At 39.2% G+C, this 19823-nt stretch overlaps 1 protein-coding gene across 9 annotated transcripts in view; it reads right to left on the reverse strand.

The window, feature by feature from the left end:
* Window positions 1-17502, reverse strand: part of Reps2 (RALBP1 associated Eps domain containing 2) — a 206183-nt gene extending 188681 nt beyond the window's left edge. For all 9 annotated transcript variants that reach the window (XM_026396752.2, XM_077793947.1, XM_026396750.1 and 6 more), the window contains exon 1: window positions 17269-17502. In XM_026396752.2, the coding sequence (XP_026252537.2) occupies window positions 17269-17502 (234 nt within the window). The remainder of the gene's footprint in view (window positions 1-17268) is intronic.
* Window positions 17503-19823: the final 2321 nt, after the last annotated feature.

A 19823-nucleotide genomic window follows, 5' to 3' on the forward strand; every position in this document is an offset into this window, starting at 1 on the left:
GAGGGGGAGCATGGGAGGATTAGATGAACTCTAGATAGGGCAGAGGGATAGAAGGGTAAGGGAGGGGGCAGGGGGTTAGCAATGATGGTGGAATGTGATGATCATAACTATCCAAAGTACAGGTATGAAGATACAAATTGGTGTGAATATACTTTGTACACAACCAGAGATATGAAAAATTGTGCTATATATGTGTAATAAGAATTGCAATGCATTCCACTGTCATAAATAAATTTTTTAAAAAGAAATTTATGGTAGTAAAAAAAGATTTAAATACATAAATATATTCTTTTTAAGGATCCCCCTTCCAAGAAAAGTATTATTAATTTTGAAATATGAAAAGGAAGAAATATCTTTTCTGTGTTTTAATGATCGTGAGTTTTTCTTATTAATAAAAAGTATTTTTTAAGCTTTCCTTAAAAAAAAGAAAAGAAAAGAAAAGAAAAGAAAAGAAAGAAAGAAAGAAAGAAAGAAAGAAAGAAAGAAAGAAAAGAAAAGAAAAGAAAAGAAAAGAAAAGAAAAGAAAAGAAAGAAAGAAAAGAAAGAAAGAAAGAAATGAGTTGCTCCAGCCCCTCCCTAGTCCCTAGCCACAGTTCTGGCAAAGGTTATATTCTTCTAGACTATTGTTCCTACAGAGAAACTCACCTTCCTCAGCTATAGCAGCAACTGTTCCCTCCCCTTATTCCTTCAGGTCTAGGGACAGTAATGACTTCCTGCTGCTGCTAGTTCCTTCATGCCTCCCCAATTCCTGTTTTCACTAAAATACTTTGAACATGCCATTTCTTGTGAGACCCTGAATGCTCCACAACCTTACCCTATTTTTTTTGGTTTGTTTATTTTTTTGTTACTGGGGATTGAACCCACAGGCACTTAACCACTGTGCCACATCCCCAGTCCTTTTTATTATTTTTATTTGGAGACAGGGTCTTACTAAGTTGCTTAGGGCCTCCATAACTTGCTGAGGCTGGCTTTGAACTTGTTATCCTCATGCCTTAGCCTCCCAAACTGCTGGGATTACAGGCATCTACCCCCATACCCAGTTTACCCTAATTTCCATTGTTTTCCTTAGTTTCAAAGTTTGATCTGTTATCCTTGACCCTAGACTGTCCCACATTTTGCTTCATGACATTTTAGAAGCTCCTTAGAAATAAATGGTCCATGACCTTTACTCAGACACACACTATGAAATCACATGTTTAAGCAAGAAATCCAACATTTACACAGAATTGCTATGGATGTAATATCCTCTCCATTAAGACATCACCACCCAACTTCCCCTGCCCTTTTCAATCCTGTTTTTATTCTATGTCCTCAGTAAAAGACTTAATTTCAATCCAACTATGTTATTAAAAGTATTGCCAAAAGTCATTTATCTATGTGACTTTGATCAAGTAAGTGAACCTCTGTGCCTCTGCTTTGTTTTCTTCAAAATGAGCATGGTGGGCTGGAGTTGTGGCTCAACAGTAGAGTGCTTGCCTAGCATGTGTGAGACACTAGGTTCAATTCTCAGCACTGTGTATAAGTAAATAAATAAAATAAAAGTCCATCAACAACTAATAAAAATATTTTTAAAAAATGATGATAGTAATAGCTATGTCTTGGTTTGGTTCTGAGAATTAAACAAGATGAACATTTTATAAGTTATAGGACAAGGCCAAGAACATAGTAAAAGTAAATAAATGTCAGCTTCTACCATGATTGTTACCACCATATATGTAAAACTAGAATAAATTTTGCCCCCAGGGGACATTTGACAATGTCTGGTAACATTTTTTTGTTGCCACAACTGGGAGAAAGACAGCTGCTGGCATCTACCAGGTAGATACCAATGATGCTGCTAGACATCCTGCACTAAACAAAACAGGCCCCTACACACATACAAACAAAATGTTAGTAGTAGTGAAGGTAAAAAAAAACCTTGATCTTGAACAAAGAATAATTTAAAAGATGCTAAAAAATCTAAATGCTAAATTTTACATGCTTTATTCCCATTGCCATTTTCAATACTAGGACTACAAAGGTATCAGAAAGAAAGCAAAGGAGATGAATTAAAACATTTAAAATAATTTCTTTTTTTTTTATTTTTTTATTTTTTTTTATTGTTGGTCGTTCAAAACATTACATAGTTCTTAATACATCATATTTCACAGTTTGATTCAAGTGGGTTATGAACACCCAATTTTACCCCGTATACAGATTGCTGTATCACATCAGTTACCCTTCCATTGATTGACATATTGCCTTTCTAGTGTCTGATGTATTCTGCTGTCTGTCTTATTCTCTACTATCCCCCCTCCCCTCCCCTCCCCTCCCCTCCCCTTTTCTCTCTCTACCCCTTCTACTGTAAATCATTTCTTCCATTTGTATTATCTTGTCTTACCCCTCCTTTAAAGCCAGAATACACCAAACACCTCCAGGGGCAAAAAAAAAAAAAAAAAATTGTTGCTGACGTATTATTTGTTCTTCACAAAGCTGACCCTGAACTAAGAGAGAGACTAAGAGATTATTGTATTAGACATGGTATTTTGAAAGCATCAGGGGCACATATTAAATACTTGAGAAAGACAGCCTTTAAAAAAACAATTCTTAATTGCTGGCATTTATGGGATTTACTTCAATTACTCAGGAAGTTAACACAGGTGAAACACTTTGCCCTCAGGAGACTGAACCAAGTTATTTTTTGAAAAATAATGGCAAAATGCTACAAATAAATTAAGTCAAAGCAAACATTTCCCACTAGCCTACTGTTAATAACCCCTCCTAGTCCTGAGTTACAATTCTAGTTCTGAATCAAAGTCTCTGAATGAGAGATAATAGAGTACATTAAATAGGCCCAACAAGCAGCTGACATTTGCTCCCGATGAACTATCCCAAAACAGAGCTTATTCTTCCTCTTTTGTCCTTCACCCTTAGCAGTGAAGCCTAGCTGACAGGGCCAGATAAAAAAGGTCAAGAGCAGAGCTCAGAGCCAAACTATAAGGACTGTTAAGGGCGTGTTTTGAGGAAGCAGCTGAGCGCCCATTTGCTCTGGGCTTCCTGCAGGATGGACTGGAAAAAGGAGGGACCACAGCAGACTTACAGAATTTTGACCCTAGACTTGCCTTTTGATTTTGAAAACAATGAACTATGAAAAACAAATATTTCTAGTCCTGACACCTCACAACTCTTCACAGCAGGACTTCTTAATTGTTTTTATGCTGGGCCCCTTTGGCAGACTGTTATGTGGACCTCTTATGATAATATTTTTAAATGCATAAAACATTTCAAGTAAGTTGGGAGCTGTGGCACACACCTGTAATCCCAGCAACTTGGGAGGTTGAGGCAGAAGGTCCAGGCCAGCCTCAACAACTTAGGCCTTCATCAACTCAGTGAGACCCTGGGGATGTGTCTCAGTGGTTAAGTGCACCCTGGATTCAATCCCTGATACAAAATACAAATTTCCTATTTCTGTAGGTGATAAAGCCAAAGGAATTGCTGATGTTATTGTGGTGTGTTGCCTTCAAGCATAACAGAATGAAATGGCCAATTTAAATTGGGATGGTGGTAATAAAAACAAATGTTTTTCCTGCCATCCAAACTCACAAACACTTGAAGAAGACCCAGATTATGGTGTTCTTGGAAGCATTCTGGGCAAGAGTGGCAATACAGGGCAAGAACATCTGCTTTTATACTTTTTATCCTGCCTCCTTCCAGGTAAGAGGAAAAACAAATTGCCTAAAGACTAAAATTGAGCCAAATGTAGTGGTGCACACCTGTAATTCCTGCAACTCAGGAGGCTGAGGCAAGAGGATCACAAGTTCTAAGCAGCAACAGTAATTTAGCAATGCCCTAAGCACCTTTGTGAGACCCTATCTCAAAACAAAAAGGGCTAGAGATATCATAGCTCATTGGTAAAGCATCTCTAAGTTCAATCCCCAGTACCAAAAAAAAAAAAAAAAGATTAAAATTGAAAATACCTATGAATACATATACTTGCCAGTTCTATTTGGGATAAGAAAATGAATTATACATTAAAATGTTTCTTTAAAGATAAAGAAATTCAAAATTAGTAATGGAGCAACATACATACATTTAATTTTATATATTTTTTTCTGGCCTCAAAAAATTAACCAGAATAATTTTCTGCTTCAGATAAAGAACCAAAGGACCAATACTCACTTCTAGGTGTGGGTGCTTTTGTATAACCTCCTCCCCTTGAGTTCAGACAAAACATATGACTTGCTTCTAACCAATGGAATATGGCAAAAGTGATGAGATGTCACTTGTCTTAGGTGACTAAAGACACTCTCCTGCTGGCCCTAAAGAAGCAAACAGCCATGTGAACTACCTATAGAGAGGGCCAGGGGGCAAGGAACTGGAGGTGGCCTTGAGAAACTTAGGACCTCAATACTAAAATCACAAGCAGAATGGGGATGCAACCCAGTGCTAGAGCACCTGCCTAGCACATGTTAGACCCTAGGTTCAATCCCCAGCATCAGCAAAATATATTTTTAAAGTCACAAGCAAAAGAATTCTACTAACAATACAAGAGGTTGGAAGAGGCCTCTAAACTCCAGAAAGAAATTCAATCCAGCTGACACCTTGACTGTATATTTATGAAACCCTAAACTGAGGACCCAGCTAAATCCTGTCCAAATTCTCAACCCACAGAAACAGGAAGGTAGTAAATGTGTGCTTATTAAGCTTCTAAATTTATGGCAATTTGTCATAGAGCAATAGATAAATATTGCAGTAACCAACAGAGGTGACCAGCCATCCCAATTTGCCAGGGACTGTCTGAAAACTAAAAGGTCCATACTCCAGGAAAACCCCTCAGTCCTGAGCAATCCAGGCTGATTGCCTGCACACCGATAGATGTATAGAAATAACAGAATAACCTAAATAGGCAATAAAAGATCTTTGCCTTTAAGAACCAAATAGAAAGTTGGGGGAAAAACCTGGAAATCAATCAAATCATCTTTTAAAAGTTATAATTAGGGGGCTGGGGATGTGGCTCAAGCGGTAGCGCGCTCGCCTGGCATGCGTGCAGCCCAGGTTCGATCCTCAGCACCACATACAAACAAAGATGTTGTGTCCGCCAAAAACTAAAAAATAAATAATAAAAAATTCTCTCTCTCTCTCTCTCTCTCTCTCTCTCTCTCTCTCTCTCTCTCTCTCTCTCTCTCTCTCCTCTCTCTCTCTCTCTCTCTCTCCCCCCTCTCACTCTTAAAAAAAAAGTTATAATTAGGAAAAGAGCCCAAGATTTCATCAAAACCAAATTTCTATGCCTTTCGAATAGGGTAGTCCCTACTTAAGAATGTGAAATTGGGACCATGTTCAAAGCCATCTTATATGCCTAGTTGGTTACTTTCTCTATCTCCTTATTGGTTTCTAAATCAGTTCTCAATCACCATTTATCCAAATAACTGGCAAAGGCTTGATTATGTTGAATCATCATCAGTCTTAACAACTGGACTATAAGCCACAGGTAACATTTTTGCCTATCTTAAACTACAGCACAATCTCACTTCTTTCAGTCCGCTCCAGGTTCCTTCCTTAAAGACAAAACTATGAATTATATGTCTGAGAATTGCTTCAAGATAATAGAGGGGGACAGGAACAGAGTAGGAATATACATTAAAAAAAGGAATTGGCCATTCATTAATAGTTGTTGAGGCTACGTGGCAAGTACAGTAGGATCTACTGCATTATTCTACCTACTCATTTGTTTGAGATTTTCTATTTTAAAAAAAAGATGAGATTAGCAAAGGCCTAAGCAACTTAATGAGACCCTGTCTCAAAATAAAAACAAAAAAGCCTAGGGATGTGGCTCAGTGGCAAAACACCTCTGGGTTCAATCCTCAGTATCAAACAATAAAGTTAAATTTTAAAAAAGATGAGGAAAAAATAAAGCCTGTGAAAAGTCCAATTAATTGGAGCCTGAGGCGGGAGGATTGCAAGTTCAAAGCCAGGCTCAGCAACTTAGTGAGACTCTAAGCAACATAGTGAGACACTGTCTCAAAACAGATAAATAAAAATGAAAATGACTGGAGGTGTGACTTAGTAGTTAAGTACCCCTGAGTTCAATCTCCAGTACCAAAAACAAAACAAAAAAGAATATCAGTGTGGCTGACGTGGTGGCAGACACCTTATAATCGATGCAAATCAGGAGACTGAGGCAGGACAGAGTTCAAGGTCAGCATCAGAAAGTTAATGAAACCCTATCTCAAAATTTACAAAAATAAACAATAGGCCTGGGATGTATGGCTCAGGGATAGAGCACTCCTCAGTTCAATCGTCAGTACCACCCCCTCTAAAAAAGAAGAAGAAGAATATCAGTATGGGCTACACACAGGGGTGTAAGCACATAATCCCAGATACTCAGGAGACTGAGGCAGGAGAATCTCATGTTTGAGGCCATTCTGGGAAACTTAGAAAGACCCTGTCTCAAAAAAAAATTTTTTTTAAGGGCTAGGGGTGTAGTTCAGTAGTAGACCACATACCTAGCATGTATGAGGCCCTAAATTCAACTCCCCAGCACCACACACACAAAAAAAGAATATCAGTGTACATTCTGCTATCTCTGAAGGTATTTTTAATGTTCATACATGTGTTTAGAACAGTCCCTTACTCATGTGACATTCCACATAAAGCAGGAAAGCCACTACTTTCCTTTGGCATGAAGATCTCCACATCAGCATAATGATGACTCATTGTAAGGGTAGGCAATAAAGATTTTGTAAAAGGAAATATAAATGAACTGAAGGTACATGTGTTAACAAGGATAAATTCCAAAAGCATAACAATGACAGGAAAAACAAGTTGCAGGTTACACAAACTGCAATATTCCATATTTTGAGTTGAAAACTCATGCAGATATATGCAAACGAGATAGAAAAAGACAAGTAGAATTTTTTTCAAAATTATGCACACCAAATTCAGGACAATAGTAACCTCTGGGGTAGGAAAGGAGGGGAATGGGACCAGAGAAGACAAAGGAAGCTTTAACTTTAGCTGGACCGTCATAATTCATGCACTGAGTGGTGGGTGCAGTTATTTGTTGGATAACTCCCCAGTTTTGCACAGCCGAGGCAGGAGGATTACAAGTTCAAAGCCAGCCTCAGCAACTTAGTGAAACCCGGTTTCAAAATTTAAAAAAACAAAGCTGAGGTTATAGCTCAGTGGTACAGTGCTGGCCTGCATATGTGGGACACTGGGTTCAATCCTTAGCACCACATAAAAAAAAAAAAGATATTAAATTTTTTAAAGATAAATAAATAAATAAATAAATAGCCAGGTGAGGTGGCCCACCCCTGTATTCTGACTGGCTTGGGAGACTGAGGCAAGAGGATCTCGAGTTCAAAGCCAGCCTTAGCAAAAGCAAGACACTCAGCAACTCAGTAAGATCCTGTCTCTAAATAAAATACAAAAAAATATGGCTGGGGATGTGGCTCCGTGTCGTGTGCCCCCTAGTTCAATCCCCGGTACCCTAAATAAATAAATAAAACTAAAAAGGGCTGGGGATGTAGCTCAGTGGTTAAGTGTCCTTGGGTTCAATCCCTGCTACCAAAAAAAATTAAATAAAAAATAAATTTAAAAAATAACATCCAATTAGAACTATAATGCAAACATCCTCCTTTCAACCAAATAAGGGTTCATCTCATTTATTCTCTTTGAGAAAAACAACACTGTCTATCTCAAATAGCATATATTCCTAGTTATCATTTTAGTATGCTGACTTCTATCTCCCTAAATACGTGTTACAAAATGATATGATCTAAAGATGAAAAAATATAAAACTGCTTCATTTTCATTTTTAAAAATAAATCTGGCTACTAAAAGAGTAACCAGAAAAGGATTACAAGAATTTTTTCTTTTACCTATAGTTTCCTTAATAGTTAAACAATTGTTTCAAAGATTTAGACAAAAATTTTAAAAAGACTTCTTCCCAAAGGTGACACTATGTGTTCTGATTTTTAAATATCTCCTACTTCTCATACCTTTCTTGTACTTCTTTACCTCGATCAAACTACCTAGACAATCAGACATTACCTATAGGGGTTTTTCCCATTCAATGACTTCTCTTGATCATACAGAATCAATAGTATTTAATAACTATTCATCTTAATGTCTAAGAATTATCACTCATAAACACAAAAAACAATTATAGGCTGGGGATAGAGCTCAGTTGGTAGAATGCTTGCCCCAAACATACAAGGCCCTGGGTTCAATCCCAAGCATCACACACACACACAAAAAAAAAAAAAAAAAAAAAAAAAAACTTATAATAGTCACTCAAAATTTCCACAGTATTCCCAGAGACTAAGACACCACCCTATAAAATATACATTATATGGACAGTGGGCATAGCTCAGTGATACAGTGCTTGACAAGTTTGCATGAGGCCCTGGGTTCAATACCCAGGACTGAAACAAAACAGACCTTATAAAGGGTTCTATATAGTTTGCTTGTTTGTTGTGGGGGGCTAGGAAGGGGGGAGGGCAGGGTTATAGGGAATGAACCCAGGGATGCTTAACCACTGAGCAACATCCTCAGTCCTTTTTATATTTCATTTAGAGTCAGGATCTCACTGAGTTGCTTAGGGCCTTGCTAAATTGCTGAGGCTGGCTTTGAACTTGTGATCCTGCCTCAACTTCCCGAGCCACTGGGATTACAGGCTTTTATCATTGCACCCAGCTTTCTATATAGTTTGTTCATTCATTATGTCAAATTTAAAATTTGTAACTTTGAGGAAGATATTTTATTTTTAAATGTCATGCTTCAAATCTTTTCCTACCCAAAAAAAGATTCTTAAGTACAATAACATTTGTATTGGAATGTAAGCACCATGAGGATAGGACTTCCTATGATTCAGGGCTATAACATCAGCACCTAGGACAGTGCCTGTCACACAACAGACACTTAAATGTGTGTCAAACCAGAACCTGATTCCTACCACACCCTATGCCTTCTAGTAAAATGTCAACCTTTGAAAGCCAAAGAAATACTTCACAGATGAGTGAAGTGGTACAAAACTGTAATCCCAGCAGTTCAGGAGGCTGAGACAGTAGGATCACAAATTCAAGGCTAGCCTTAGCAACATAGTAAGGTCCTAAGCAATCTAAAAGACCACGTCTCAAAATAAAAAATAAAAAGGGCTGGGGGACTGGAGTTGTAGCTCATTAGTAGAGCGATTACCTAGCACATGTGAAACACTGGGTTCAATTCTCAACACCACATTAAAATAAATAAAATAAAGGCATTGTGTGCATCTATAACCAAAAAAAAAATTTTAAAGGAGGAACTTGAAGGTTGGTTCAATATATGGAAATCAATAAAAGTAATTCATCACATCAATAGACTTAAAGACAAGAATCTTATGATCATCAATAGACACAGAAAAAGCATTCAATAAAATATAGCACCCGTTCATGTTCAAACATTAGAAAAACTAGGGATAACAGGAACATATCTCAACATTGTTAAAGCTATCTATGCCAAGCCCCAGGCCAACATCATTCTAAATGGAGAAAAATTGAAAGCATTTTCTCTAAAAACTGGAACAAGACAGGGATGCCCTCTTTCACCACTTCTATTTAACATAACTCTTGAAACACTGGCCAGAGCAATTAGACAGATGAAAGAATTAAAGAGATACAGATAGGAAAAGAAGAACTCAAATTAGCACTGTTTGCCAATGGTATGATTCTATACCTAGAAGACCCAAAAACTCCACCATAAAACTTCTAGAACTAATAAATGAATTCAGCAAAGTAGCAGGATACAAAATCAACACCCATAAATCAAAGGCATTTCGGCACATCAGTGACAAATCCTCTGAAAGAGAAAGAGGAAAACTACCCCATTTACAATAACCTCAAAAAAATACTTGGTAATCAACTTAACAAAAGAGGTGAAAGAGGGGCTGGGGCTGTAGCTCAGTGGCAAAGTGCTTGCCTAGCATGCATGAGGCACTGGGTTCTATCCTCAGCACCACATGAAAATTAACAAATAAAATAAAGGCTTTCTGTCCATCTACAACTACAAAAAAATTTTAAAAAGAGGTGAAAGACCTCTACAACAAAAACTACAGAACACTAAAGAAAGAAATTTAAAAAGACCTTAGAAGATGGAAAGATCTACCTTGTTCTTGGATAGGCCGAATTAATATTGTCAAAATGACCATACTACCAAAAGCATTATACAGATTTAATGCAATTCCAATCAAAATCTCAATGACATTCCTCATGAAAATAGAAAAAGCAGTCATGAAATTCATCTGGAAAAATAAGAGACCCAGAATAGCTAAAGCAATCCTTAGCAAGAAGACTGAAACAGGTGGCATCACTATACCAGACCTTAAACTATACTACAGAACAACAGTTACAAAGACAGCATCGTATTGTCACCAAAACAGACCTGTAGACCAATGGTACAAAATAGAGGACACAGGGACAAACCCACATAATTACAATTATCTTATATTAGACAAAGGCGCCAAAAACATACATTGGAGAAAAGATAGCCTCTTCAACAAATGGTGCTGGGAAAACTGGAAATCCATATGCAACAAGATGAAATTAAACCCCTATCTCTCACCATGAACGAAACTCAACTCAAAGTGGATCAAGGACCTAGGAATTAAATCAGAGACCCTGTGCCTAATCGGAGAAAAAGTAGGCCCAAATCTCCATCACATTGGATTAGGCCCCCAACTTCCTTAATAAGACTCCTATAAGCAAGAATTAAAATCAAGAATCAATAAATGAAATGAATTCAAACTAAAAAGCTTTTTCTCAGCAAAAGAAACAATCATTGAGGCGAATAGAGAGCCTACAGCTTGGGAACAAATTTTTACCACATGCACATCAGATAGAGCACTAATCTCTAGGGTACATAAAGAACTCAAAAACCTTAAAATCAAAAACACAAATAATCCAATCAATATATGGGCCAAGGACCTGAATAGACACTTCTCAGAAGATGATATACAACCAATCAACAAATATATGAAAAAATGTTCAACATCTCTAGCAATTAGAGAAATGCAAATCAAAACTAAGATTTCATCTAACTCCAGTCAGAATGGCAGCTATTAAGAATACAAACAACAATAAGTGTTGGCAAGGATGTGGGGGAAAGGCACACTCATACATTGTTGGTGGGACTGCAAATTGGTGCAGCCAATCTGGAAAGCAGTATGGAGACTTCTTGGAAAACTGGGAATGGAACCACCGTTTGACCCAGCTATCCCACTCCTCAGTTTATACCCAAAGGACTTAAAAACAGCATACTACAGGGATACAGCCACATCAATGTTTATAGCAGCACAATTCACAATAGCTAAATTGTGGAACTGACCTAGATGCCCTTCAGTAGATGAATGGATAAAGAAAATATGATATATACACAATGGAATATTACTCAGCATTAAAGGAGAATAAAATCATGTCATTTGCAGGTAAATGGATGGAGTTGGAGAATATAATGCCAAGTGAAGTTAGCCAATCCCAAAAAATCAAATGCTGAATGTTATCGCTAATGTAAGGAGGCTGATTCATAGTGGGGTTGGGAGGGGGAACATGAGAAAATTAGACGAACTCTAGATAGGGCAAAGGGGAGGGAGGGGAAGGAAGGGGGAAAGGGGATAAAAAAGATGGTGAAATGAGATGGACATCATTGCCCTAAGTACATGTATGAAGACATAAATGGTGTGAATATACTATGTATACTACCAGAGATATGAAAAATTGTGCTCTATATGTGTAATATGAATTGTAATGCATTCTGCTGTCATATATAACAAATTAGAATAAAAAAATTTAAATAAATTATACACATTTTTTTTAAAAAAGGGAAGGGCTTGGTCAGACATGGTGGCACACACCCAGCAGCTCAGGAAGCTGAGACAGGAGGATGGCAAGTTCAAAGCCAGCCTTAGCAACGGCGAGGCACTAAGCAACTCAGCAAGACCCTGTCTCTAATAAAATACAAAAATAGGGCTGGGGATGTGGCTCAGTGGTTGAGTACCCCTGAGTTCAATCCCTGGTACCCTCCCCCAAAAAAAGTAGGGGCTAGGGATGTGGCTCCCTGAATTAGCATCCCTGGGTTCAATCCAGAGTACCAAAAAAGAAACAAAAGAGAAATACTTCACAACCCAGTAAACAACCACCAATATTTGTAGCCCTTTGTCTTAAGATATTAAACAAAAACTACTTGCCCATTCTCAGACATTCATATACTCTTTTTTTACTTTACAACTGTTTTCATTAGGGCAGGGGCTATAGCTCAGTTAGTAGAGTGCTTGCCTTGTATGCCCAAAGCCCTGGGTTCAATCCCCAACAACACAAAAAATTAAAAATTTAAAAAGTGTTTTAATTCTACTTTCCACCTACTGTCAGAATTCTGATTTTAAAATAAATCAGGCCAGGCATGATGGCACATGCCTATATCCCAGAGGCTTGGAAGGCTGAAATAGGAGGATCTCAAGTTCAAAACCAGCCTCAGAGGCTGGGGCTGTAGCTCAGATGCAGAGCACTTGCCTAGCATGTGTGAGGCACTGGGTTCGATCCTCAGCACCACATAAAAATAAACAAATAAAATAAGGGCATCCTATCCATCTACAACTACAAAAAAATTTTAAAAAACAATATCAGCAACTTAGTGAGATCATGTATCAAAATTTAAAAATAAAATAAAAAGGACTAGGGATGTGGCTCAGTGGTTAAACACCATTGTGTTCAATCCCTGGAACAAAAAAATAGATAAAATAAAATAAATAAGCACATAAAAATAAACAAATAACATAAAGACCAAAAAAATTTTAATTAGGCTATTGTAATGCATTCAAATATAATCGAAGATAGAAAATAATTACTAAAACGATATTTAACATAATGTGATTAGGGAATTAAAAATTAAAACAATGAAATATTACAATAAACATAGATGGTAATATTAATATTAATATATTTCAATGACCAAAATGCAAAACATTGACAATACTAAATGCTAACCAGGAGGTAGAATAACAGGAATTCTTTCACTGTTGGTGGGAATGGAAAATGGTACAGTCACTTTGAAAGACTGACAGTTTTTTATAAAATCAAACATATTCTTGTGATATGATCTAGCAGTCATGCTCCTTGCTTTTTACCCAAATGGGTTAAAAACTTTTGCCCACACAAAAAGTTCCACAGAAATATTTATAACTGTTCTATCCACAACTGCCAAAACATAGAAGCAACCAAGAGCCCCTTCAGCAGGTAAACGTCGAAATAACCTAGTACATCTAGACAATGGACTATTATTCAGTGCTAAAAAGAAACGAGCCACCAAACCATGAAAAGACATGGAGGAATCTGAAATGCATATTACTAAGTGAATGAAGCCAATATGAAAAGGCTATATACTTTATAACCCCAAATATATAATATTCTGAAAAAAGGCAAAACTAGAGACAGCAAAAAGATCAATGGTTGCCAAGAGTTATTGGAGAGGAAGGGATGAATCAGTGGACTACAGAGGATTTTTTAATTTTTTTTAATACTTGTAGATGGACAGCATGCCTTTATTTGTTTAGTTTTTTATGTGGTGCTAAGGATCAAACCCAGTGCCTCACACATGCTAGGCAAGCACTCTGCCACTGAGCTACAGCCCCTGCCCACTAAAGAGGATTTTTAGGGCACTAAAATTATTCTACATGTTACTATAATGATGGATGTATGTCAAACATTATGCAAACCCATAGAATATACAATATCAAGTGTGAACCCTAATGTAAACTATAGACCTTAAGCAATAATAACATGTCAATGTAAGTTCATCAAAAGTAACAAATATACCACCCTGGGGCTACATGTCTATAGCGGGGGAGGCTATATATGTATAGGGGCAAAAGGTATATGGAAACTCTCTGTATTCTATACTCAATGTTCCTGTGAACCTAAAATTGCTCTGAAAAAAAAGTCTATTGAAAAATACATTGCATGGGCTAAGAGTTAGTTTAGTGGTAGAGAACTCGCAAAGCATGGGTGAGGCACTGGATTTAATTCCCAGAACCACTATATACATGTTTACATATATGCATGTGAATAAATAAATAAATATATATATATATATGCATGTGTTAGCTTTTAATTACTATAACAGAATACCCAAAATAATTAATTTACAGAGAGAAAAGGCTTATTTTGTTTCCTAGTTCTGGATGATGATCTATTGACCCTGTCGCTTTGGACATCTGTTGGGAGTGCTGGATGGTAATGATGAGAATCACATGACAGAGCAAACTGCTCACCTCATGGCCAGAAAGCAAAAGGAAAAGAAAATGCAGGGATCATGGGGGTAGGAAAGATGGTGAAATGAAATGAACATCATTACCCTAGGTACATGTATGATTGCACAAACGGTGTGACCCTCCTTTGTTTACAACCAGACAAGTCAAAAATTGTGCTCCATTTATGTACAATGAATCAAAGAGAATTCTGCTGTCATGTGTAACTGATTAGAGCAAATAAATTTTTAAAAAAAAGAAAGAAAAGGCCAGAGTCCCACAGTTCCCTTAAGGGAATGCCCCAATGGTCTAAAGACCTCCCACTAGGTCTCCATAGGCCCCACCTCACAAAGCCATCACCACATCCCAATAGTATCACCCTGGGACCAAGTCTAACACCCTTAGAAGATATTTACCAAACCACAGCATGTTAAAATTTATATATATACACACACACACATACATATATAGGCACATATAAATATGTATTTATAACTTGTAAGCATATATAAATGCTTATATTTATATCGAGACAGGAGAAAAACTCTAACATAATTTTGTAGGCTAACTTCCATAACAAAGTAACAGGTGTACTGGACTATTTTTACTTCAAGGAGATAAAATTAGGTATTGGAGGAGGTGAGTACAGGGAGGTTGAACCCAGGGTCACTTTACCGCTGACCTACATCTCCAGCCTTTTTTATTTTGAGACAGGGTCTCACTAAGTTCCTTAGGGCCTCACTAAGTTGCTGAGGCTGGCCTCAAACTTGAAACCCTCCTGCTTCAGCCTCCCAAGTCCCTGGGATTACAGGCCTGCACCACCACGTCCAGCAAAATTAGGTATTTTTGTAGAATATTTACTGTTGGTAAAATGGTGACATTTTCTCCCTTCCTGGTACATTATGGTCATCTTAACTATATACTTAAGAGGAAAACTTGGTGGTTACCATAGAAACTACCAGGGCTGATTAGTGCCTCTATGATTTGAGCAGTTATACCTGTTGGGCCACTTAAATCTAAACTTACAGGTTCCTGTTTAACAGGGAAGGGGAAACTGTCTACATTTGTTTTAAAGAGTGGCTAATACATTGATATAGTGATGCAAATTGAGGTGGATCAAGCATACACACATACACACACCCCACTACCACCATTGCCAAAGTGATGTGTAAAAATTAGGTGGCTGCCAGTTGCTGACTTTGTTTCACTCTGTAAGGATTATCTTTCCCTATTCAGGATGCCTTTCCAAGAACACTGGGTTAATGCAATTTTGTTAGTCTCAATGGGAAGGATGATGTTTGGTTTGGTTTGGTTTTGCTGGGCTGAATCAGGGAGCATAAAGGTCTGAGGTTTACGCCATGCAATCTTCTAGTAACATTCCCTTTTACCAGTATCTAAAACAGTCTTTTGCAAGCGATTTTCATCTGCAGAATATAATCTCATTCATGCAAAGGTACTGAGCCTTAGGGATTTTTTAATCATATATACCTCAAGGAAGTATGGATTGCAACACAAGGAAAGCCCCTTCCAATTCCTGAGAAAGCTTTAACTAACATATTCATAATTAATATTCAGATCTTCTCCTATCACACTTAGTACATTACTGACAACAAAATAAGCCTTAACAGGTGTGCAGTTCTCTCTTGCTGTATAGCATGTCATTTTAATAAATGTATTATCCTTGGAAATATTCTGAGGGCCTCATGAAATAGCCATGGTTTGTGTTTTAAGACACTGACTTTCTCTTTACCTGGACTAACTCAACTGCTCAACAGAAGTGGCAAAACCATCTACATATCAAGGACTTTTTAGGGACAAATCCATGCTAATTTCTATGAATGTTAATTATATTTTCAGAAATCCAAAATTTGAAAAGATGAAAAGATTAGAGTAGCTAAAGTTATGCTCATAAACATATGGGCATATACATGCTCCAGCAGTATAAAACAGTCTTAAGTGACCAAAAACCAAGCCTACAACACATTGATACCAGAAGTGAACCATAAAACCATAATATTCCTTTAGAACTACATTTTACAGGATCATTCGCCACTGTAAAAACCCAATTGGTGTTAGTAACTTTCATATGATTGCTTTTTAAGAAAAGCTCCATTTCATATTTGGGGTTTGAGATTAACCATCTTATCACCATTTAGTGCTGGTGATATTAAATGAAAGGCAAGGGCTTATCAGGTAGTCTTTCCCCAAGCTTAGAGGAAAGCACAAAACAAAAACAGCACCTGCTGGGGATGAGGGAATCATTTTACAGGTATGGAGCAGCCAAAAAGAGGCAGCTCTGACATCTCTTCCTTTCAAATTCTATTTCAAGTCCACATGATGATAAGATGGGAAACTACAGCTGTGTACCATGGTGACTTGTGCGATCCACTTCTAGCCCCAAATGAGGAACTTGGCTTTGACTTGACCAATATCCTCTTGCAACCCTAAGTCCTTGCTCCGCAACTCGCCATTAAGCTTTTCCAATTTAATACTAATACTCAGAAAGACACTGGCGGACAAATATACATGTAGTAGATATACATATAAATCACAATAGAAAGAGGACAACAAGCAACCCTGGGCCTGAAGCCATACAGAAAACACACCCTTCAAGTTCAAATCCCAGCAAGGCACCCTGAGCGGCCACCCAGGAGAGGGAGGGGCAGGAGCGGGGAACAGAGGTTAAACCAGACACCAGCCAAAACAAACATCACTTCCAGGACAGGACAAACTTTGGGCTAGGGCGGCGGTAGAACCCCAGGAATGACCGGGGGAGGGGAGGGAGTGTCAGACGGCCTCAAGAGAAGAAGACAGGGAGTGGACCCAGCACTGGCCGAGCTAAGCTATGGAGGAGGCTGGTGTCCCTAGAGCACAAGGGCGTCGCCGCCATCCCCAGCTACAGAGTCTCTGACACCTGGCCGAGGACTCATATCCCTGGGGACAACCGTGTCACGCAAAACGTCCCACAGACACTATCCCACAGATTCGCAAAGAAAGGGGGCGCAGGGACCTACCTGGTGCAGCGTTTCGGCAGGGAGCTGCGATGCCCGAAACAGGTCAGCCACTGGGCCAGCGGCCGCAGTGGCAGCGCCAAGGGCGACCCTGGCGGACTCAGGGGGCCCGGGACCCGCGCCCCCGCTCGCGGCGCCCGCGCAGCGCGCGAAGAGCTCTGAGTAGCACTGCTGCTCGCCCTCGCTCAGCAGCAGCGGCGGCCCAGAGCCGCAGCCTCCGCCAGCCGCCGCCTCCATAGGGCCTTCAAAAGGACCGGCGGAGCACTGTCACCGGCTGAGGTGCCACTGCCACTGCCACCGCCGCCGCCTCGGCCTTGGCCGCCGCCGCCCCCACGCCCCGCAGCTGCCGCGCGGCCGCTTCCTCCCGGCGCGCGCCGGCCCCGCCCCCGGGCTTCAATGTTGTGCCTCCGCCGCGCGGCACATGGAGACAGGCGCGGCACCAACCAATCACATCCTGGGATCACACCCAGGCCCCGCCCAGCGCCAGGTAACTAACTGGGCGCACCGCCCCCCCGCTGAGGGTCACCTGCTCTGCCAGCTAAGCCAGGCTGGGAGGTCGGGTTCCTGCGCTGCTCCTAGCCCACCTTTCCCCAGAGGGACATCTTTGGCTCTCTGCACTGGGTGGGAAGGGAGCACCTAGCACTGGAGAACAGGACTTTTCGTAGAGCGGGAAAAGCTGTGATGTTTTCTCCACAAAAGGCTGGAACAGGTGTAGAGCTCATGCCACGCAGTGCCCTTCCCAGAAAAGGGAGGAGGCATGATAAGTTAAGATTTCCCTTCTTCTATAGGAGTTCTGCCTGAAAAGTTGGAGCAAAAATATGTGCATACGATTTGGGTCCCAGAAACTACCCAGACCGTTCAAGATGGTTATGGGGTTAAGGCACTTTCGAAGACATGATTCAATCCTGAAATTGAGCCTCAATAAGGAATATCATCACTCTTAAATAGTACAGTGATAGGAGAAAAAAGGCACTTTCTGCAAATCCCTTTAGACCAATTCCTGGTTTTGCAGAAGAGGAAACTGTGTTGTAATCACCTTCATTCACCCAACACTCCTTGAGTATCTACTATATAGCAGATTTTTATACAAACGCCTGAAATTACAAACTTCAGTCCCCCCCATCCAAAAACATTTCTTTTGATAAGAAAATAGACCTGTTTTTTTTTTTTTTAAAAAAGGCAGAAGCATGGTGCTATTTACCAATAGTCCCAACTACTGGAGAGGCTGAGGCGGTAGAATCATCTGAGCCCAGGAGTTAAAGCAAGCCACCCCTCTTGAAGAAGAAGAAGAAGAAGAAGAAAGAAGAAAGAAGAAGAAAGAAGGAAGAAGAAGAAGAAGAAGAAGAAGAAGAAGAAGAAGAAGAAGAAGAAGAAGAGAGAAGAAAGAAGAAGAAGAAGTTTGTTTGTCTGGTACAGGGATTGAAGTGGGGGGGGGCTTGCCCACTGAGCCATACCTCCAGCCCTTTTTATCTTTTATTTTAAGACTGGGTCTCACTAAATTGCTTAGGGCTTCACTAAATTGCTGAAACTGGCTTTGAACTTAATCCTCCCGCCTCAGCCTCGTAATCTCAGTCTCTGGGATTATAGGCATGTACCACCACACCCCACCCTCAAAAAAAAAATTGGGATGGGAGAGGGTGGGGGGATACCAGGGATTGAACTCAGAGGGACTCTACACTGAGCCACATCTCAGCCCAATTTTGTGATTTATTTAGAGACGGGGTCTCAGTGAGTTGCTTAGTGCCTCACCATTGCTGAGGCTGGCTTTGAACTCGAGATCCTCCTGCCTCAGCCTCCTGAGCTGCCATTACAGGTGTGCACCACCATGCCCAGCTTAAAAAAATGTTTTTTAAATACAAAACTTACCCAAGTTCACACCAAAAGTCAACACTAGAACCCACATCATTACACAGGTCATGTGCCTCTTCTATCTCCATACATCCTTTTTCTAAAGAATGTACACAATATTTTTCAAAATGACTTTCTCCCACATGACTATATTCTAGCCACTGGAATCATATAGTTTCTCTCATGTGTGAAAACTAGAGAGGAAAAAGGAAAAGAAAGGTGGAGGAATCTCATGAGAAAAGAAATGGGGGGGTGGGGAATCCTGGGGAATGATATTGACCAAATTATATTGTTACTATATGTACATGTGCGAATATGTAAAAGATCCCACAGTTATCATTACTATAATGCACCAATTAAAGAAAACGGAAAATTTTTTAAAAGACAAATTCCAAAAAAGAAGCCATTGGAAAAAAAAATCTGCCTTCTACAAAACTGGAAATTCCAGCATCGAGCCTGCCTATTTGCATCTCTTTTCCAAAAATTATCTTTTTAAATGCCATTTTACTAGAAAGAGTTGCACAAATCATCAAGCCTTAGTGGTAAGCCCTAATACAAAGGACAAAAAAAAATCGGTCCAGGGTTAAGTACTAATATAAAATGCATGTTAGAATATTTAATAAAGAGATATATAAAACTTCTAACCGAAATAGTTTTATTTTAATAAAAGCAGAAAACAAAACATCTCAAGAAGTAAAATTGATGGTTTC

Source organism: Urocitellus parryii, chromosome X, assembly GCF_045843805.1.
Source record: "Urocitellus parryii isolate mUroPar1 chromosome X, mUroPar1.hap1, whole genome shotgun sequence".
Classification (NCBI taxonomy): Eukaryota; Metazoa; Chordata; class Mammalia; order Rodentia; family Sciuridae; genus Urocitellus; species Urocitellus parryii.